This window comes from Myotis davidii, unplaced genomic scaffold, assembly GCF_000327345.1.
Source record: "Myotis davidii unplaced genomic scaffold, ASM32734v1 scaffold299, whole genome shotgun sequence".
Lineage (NCBI taxonomy): Eukaryota > Metazoa > Chordata > Mammalia > Chiroptera > Vespertilionidae > Myotis > Myotis davidii.
This window is the reverse complement of record NW_006293088.1, coordinates 10,115,760-10,121,222: the sequence shown is the minus strand read 5'-3', so window position 1 is coordinate 10,121,222 and position 5,463 is coordinate 10,115,760. Positions and strand designations below refer to the sequence as shown.

The window sequence follows — 5,463 nt, the reverse complement described above, 5'->3', positions numbered from 1 at the left end:
TGTCCCCGCCCCTGCAGGCCAGGCCGCGGTGGCCTCCGTGGGGCGGACACGGACAGAAACAGCTCCAGTGGGGAGTCAGGGTGCCTGAGTCACCCCCCCCTGCGCCAACACACACACTAGGATGTGGGGGCATTTCTCACCTGGGCGGCAGGGAGCCCACAGCCCAGGCCTGCGGGCGGCTCAGAAAGGTCACGCACCGCAGTTCCTCCCAGGGTGACCCCGGCGGGAGGGGCCCCCAGAGCGAGGATGGGTGGGCGGGGGGAGAGGCAGAGGGAGAAAAGACTCATGTTCTGCACAAGAGGGACCTACCGTGACACAGACACACTGCGTCCGCCCTGCCCCCAGGAGGTAAAAAAGGCTTCGCCAGTCAGCAGGAGATCTCAAACCACTTCTCAGACACGAAGGCCACGGGGATGAGGTGCCGATCCGAAGAGGAGGGTCTGCAGTGACAGAAAGGCACGGCTGGCACGGCTGGTCCAGGCCCACAGGCCGCGCGGGCCCGCTGCACAACCGGCTTCTCGGGGCACAGAGAACCGCCGGAGGGCGGCGCTCAGCTGGACCCCTTCGACAGGGAGGACAGGGAGGCCCCTCCTGTGGCTGACGCCCCTTCCACCCCGGACGGCCTTGGAGGTCCCAGGGCCTGGGGACCGTCCCGGGAGTGCTGTGGAGGGGAGGCAGGGGGCTCGGGCCCCGGGGCCTGGGTCCCGGGACAGGCACAGAGCGTGGGTCGCTGCCCGCGAGGATGGGACGGGTTTAGCACACACCGCAGGGCGGGCAGGCCTGGCTCCTGAAATGGCACCCCTGTCTGTCACCTTCCAGACGAAGCTGCCACTTCCCAGGCCAGCAAGGGCCGACGGAGCTTCACCTTCCACCAAAAAGCAAGCACCTTTCCACCCACGGCCCCTCGCCAGGGCGCGAGCATGCCCGCTGTGCCACCCTGCCCGTGCCACCCTGTCCATGGACACCCTGCCCGTGGACACCCTGCCCGTGGACACCCTGCCCGTGCCACCCTGCCCGTGGACACCCTGCCTGTGCCACCTGCCCGTGCCACCCTGCCCATGCCACCTGCCCGTGGACGCCCTGCCCGTGCCACCTACCCATGGACACCCTGCCCGTGCCACCCTGCCTGACACAGGGGCAGAGCGGGAGACAAAATGAAACAGGACCCATCACCGTCCCCCGCCCGCCCCCAAGGCTGGGCGCTGGCTGGCAGGGTTCCTGTCCAAAGAGGCGGCACAGTCAGTGAAATGGCGTGAAAATCCTTCCACCAAGTCCTGGGAGCCGGCCCTCCGCAGGCTGGGGGTGGCCCCGAGCTGCCCAGTGTCCTCGAGTGAAACAGGTGGTGATGGGAAGGTCCTGAGGCCTCCCCTCTGGGAAAGGGGCGTCCCACACACAATGTGGACACGCAATGGGGAGCAGCCGCTGGTTCCCGGAGGGACAGGCTGTATCAGCCCCGGGCCCTCCAGCTGAAGTCACCCCATCTCCCCAACTGGTTCTGGGAGAAGCCCTTTCAGGGGAAGTCACCCCATCTCCCCAACTGGTTCTGGGAGAAGCCCTTTCAGGGGAAGTCACCCCATCTCCCCATCTGGTTCTGGGAGAAGCCCTTTCAGGGGAAGTCACCCCATCTCCCCAGCTGGTTCCGGAGTGCCTTGGGCAGGGTCGCCAGCTGCCGTCCGGCACTGACAGGAACCCCCAAATCCACCTGCCTTCCTACCCATTTCCTCCTCAAATTAAGCTGGTGCGGGATTTGTTTTAATTTATAAAATGAGGCCTGAGTGTGCGCCGCTTTTAGAAGGGAGCTTATTGATGTTGGAATGTAATTCCGGACGCACTGGCCGCTGACTCAGGTGCTGGAGGGCGCCCAGCGCGTCAGGGCCGTGTGCGCTCAGGGATCGCTCCTGGTTAATAAGAACATGGCTGGAGTCGGGCTGGGATTCCATGGTTTTGCTCGATTCGCTGCGGACACTTTATGGATGCAGGTCAGAGACACTGATGGGGGGACCCATTGGGAAGGCTGGCACTGGGGACTACAAAGCTGGCTTTGAGCTGGGGGAAGGGGGGGCGGGGGTAGGAGTGACGCTGCCCCGGGGCACCGAGGTGGGAAGGGGCATGGCATTCGTGAATGCCTTGCCCAGTGCAGGTCGGGCTGCTTCTGGCGGGGGCGGCGGCCTTTTTTTTTCTCTCTGGGTGGGGGAAGGCCCTTGTGTTTGCTCGAATCCTCAGACCCAGGTGAAGGTACCCTCCACCCCGCCCGGTCCGCAGCCCCGCGACCACACTGTATGCCCCCCGTACCACACGAACGTGGACTTGTACTCGCCCACGGAGCGCAGCGTCTCGTCGGCGTAGGCGGGCACGGAGGCACGCACGCACTCGTGGGAGCACTGCAGGCCCTCGCTGTAGGCCGTGAAGATGTCCAGGCTGCTGGGCACGCGCGCCGGCGGGAAGTCCGTCAGGTTCTGGCAGCTCTCCTCCTGCTGGTCCATCTTCCGTGGGCGGCCGTTCCTGCGGGGGTGCCCGCTCTGCGCGCAGCTGGGGGCGGACGTGGGGTGTAAGCCACCCGCCTTGGGCTCCAGGCGCTCCTTACACCCTGTCACTACTAAACGGTGACTCCCAGCCTCCGGGAGATCAACCGCAATCCAGCCATCAGCACTTTTTAAAAATAAAATTTGAATTTTAAATGTGTCCCATACCGCTCTAGCCGATCTGGCTCAGTGGGTAGAGCGTCTGCCTACAGACTGAAGGGTCCTGGGTTCAATTCCAGTCAGGGCCCAGGCCCAGGTTGTGGGCTCAATCCCCAGTAGGGGGGCGTGCAGGAGGCAGCTGATCCATGATTCTCTCATCATTGATGTTCCTATTTCCCTCTCCCTTCCTTTCTGAAATCAATAAAAAATATATTTTTAAAAAATGTGTCCGCTTTTGCAGGGAGGGCCACGAGGTGAGGGTTGAGCTGTCTTATCCCAGAGCTGCGTCCTTGTTTGGCCAAAGAAGGTCAGCCAACCATGGTGCTGACTCAGTTTCCCCAGGAACGCCTTGACGAGATGGAAATGGCGGGTCCTTGCGGGGAAACTTTGGTGCTCTGTCAGGGCCTGGTCACGTGTTTCGGAAGGGACTATGTCCTTCTCTGGGGACAAGTGGGACGTCGGCCCCCCTGCCACGCCCACGAGGTGGGAATAAGACTGGACCGTCCTTCCTTCCTTCGCCACGACTGGGTCTGTGGGGGGAACTGTTCTGCGCCCCCAGGAGGCCCGCCACAGTTCCCATTCCTCCGGACCATGGAAGCTTCCAGATGCCGCCCAAAACGAACACAGGGACCCAACCCTGTGGGCCGAGGGATCAGGGGAAGTGACAGTCAGACTCGTCCCTGTCCCTGGATGTCCCTCTGACGGGCTCACCAGCAGGATGGGTGGAACTTCCGTCCCCATGGAGGAGGGTGGCAAGGAGGGAATTTGGGGAGCCCCACTTTGAGGGACCTCAGTGGGGCACCAGTTCCCTTGCCCTCTCTTCCCTTCTATGTTCAGCGCTGATGCCCAATGAGGGGTTGCAAGGGGGTTGTGTACCCAGGCCCCTGAGTCAGGTGTCCCCCTGCCCGGCTCCCCTGGGAGAGGCCTCCTGCCTGCTGACTGGAACCGCCCCCACCCCTCCTACCCCCAAGGTCACGGAACCCACTCATCCCTCTGGGTCGTCTTCCCTGAGGGCTTTGTGAGGGTTCGCTGCAAACGCAAGCGTGTGGGGCAACCAAGAGGAAGCTGGCGGCCTGTCACCCAGCGTGTCACAATCCGCTGTCCCCTGGGGGAGGGTCATCCTTCATCAGGACGGTCGGTGGGACTGGGGGGCCAGGCACCATGTGGCCCGCCCCTGCCCAGGGCGCCGCTGGAAGCTGAGTGTGGCCTCGTCCTCTGCCCCAGGAAACTGGCCGTCGGGGGGGACAGGACGGTGCCCAGGCCTCGCTGGCCTGTGGGAGGTCCTTTCTAGCCCTGTGCCTCCCCATCTGCCTTCACTGACCCCCCTGTCCGCCTTTGCTGACTCCCCTGTGCCCCCTGTCTGCCTTGACCCCCCTGTGCCTCCCCATCTGCCTTCACTGACTCCCCTGTGCCCCCCTGTCCGCCTTCGCTGACCCCCCTGTGCCCCTCCATCTGCCTTTGCTGACCCCCCTGTGCCCCCCTGACCGCCTTTGCTGACCTAAATACCAGCTTTCTAACATCTTCCGTATGTGGATGCCCGGCTGCTGCCACCCACAGCCCTGCCAGCTCTGCGGGCAGCGGGGGAGCATTTGGGCGAATTACTCTGCGAGGGAGTGTGAGCTTTGATGCCAGAAGGAGCCACGTTTGCTGCGGGAGTGGCTGCAGGCAGACAGGGGTCACCCAGCAGCTCCGGCTTTTCCCAGGGGGTAGCAGGTGTGTGTACACGGCGAGCCAACCTCAAAATAGGCCAATTTCCAGGAGGAAATAAGCAGAGACAGGCGCCAGGAGCACAGCAGTCACCTGACTCACAGACGGGGCGGCTCGCGGAGGCAGGAAGCGGGCAACCAAACTGGAAATAATGTGGTTTCCAACATAGTTTCAGCTGACAAATTTAAGGCTGACTAACTCCTAAATTGAAAGAAACATTGTCTAAAATTAGTACGAGGCCGGGGGCCAGCGAGGGCCAGCGAGGCCGGGGGCCAGCGAGGACCAGCGAAGCCGCTGCCAGGCTGACACTGGGAAGTGAAGAAAAAGGCTTGGGGCCCAGTCGGTGTGACTCAGTGGTTGAGCATCAACCCATAAACCACGACGTCACGGGTCAGATTCCCAGCCAGGGCACGTGCCTGGGTTGCAGGCTCGATCCCCAGCAGGGAGTGTGCAGGAGGCAGCTGATCGATGACATTCCTCTGGTATTGATGCTTCTCTCTTATCAATGTTTCTATCTTTCTATCCCTCTCCTCCCCCCTCTCTCTAAAAATCAACACAAACATATACTTCAAAAAAAAAGAAAAAGAAAAAGGGATGCGCCCCAGGGGGCAACCCAAAGGCACTTGGCTCCGGGAAAAGGGGTGCAGAGGGCACGCCTGTGGGATGGGGGCTGCGGAACGAGGGGCTGTGCTCTGGGGGGCCCGGGCCTGGCACAGAGGAAACAGTCCCCCGGGCTGTGCCAAGTGTGAGAAGTAGGACCCTTTTATGTGCACGCCCCGCCCCGCCCCCCCCGGAACCCCCGCAGCCTCCATTTCCAGACGAGAAGGGCCGGGACCCTTACCAGTTTTTTAAGACAAGAGTTGTGATCAGAGCAGCTATTACCATGATGAGGGAGACGGTGATGGTGACGATCTGATGGACGGCCAGACCTGGAAACAGAGCGGGAGGGAGGTGTGAGACGAGGTCATGTGATGAAGGCGTCCACACAGGGCACCTGAGCCTGTCCTGTCAGCGCCGGGTCCTATTGGTGAGCAGCCTGCACGCGCCCGCGAGGGGCCGCGGGGGATGCTGCGTG

General features: G+C 62.6%; 1 protein-coding gene across 1 annotated transcript in view; it reads right to left on the bottom strand.

Moving 5' to 3' along the window:
• The window catches only part of AJAP1 (adherens junctions associated protein 1), a gene marked incomplete at its 5' end in the record, with an annotated part of 51,488 nt that overhangs the window by 3,999 nt on the left and 42,026 nt on the right, over positions 1 to 5,463 (bottom strand). The window contains 3 exons of the mRNA XM_006766833.1: positions 310 to 441; positions 1,425 to 1,432; positions 2,296 to 2,529. Of these exons, the coding sequence (XP_006766896.1) occupies positions 368 to 441; positions 1,425 to 1,432; positions 2,296 to 2,529 (316 nt within the window). The remainder of the gene's footprint in view (positions 1 to 309; positions 442 to 1,424; positions 1,433 to 2,295; positions 2,530 to 5,463) is intronic.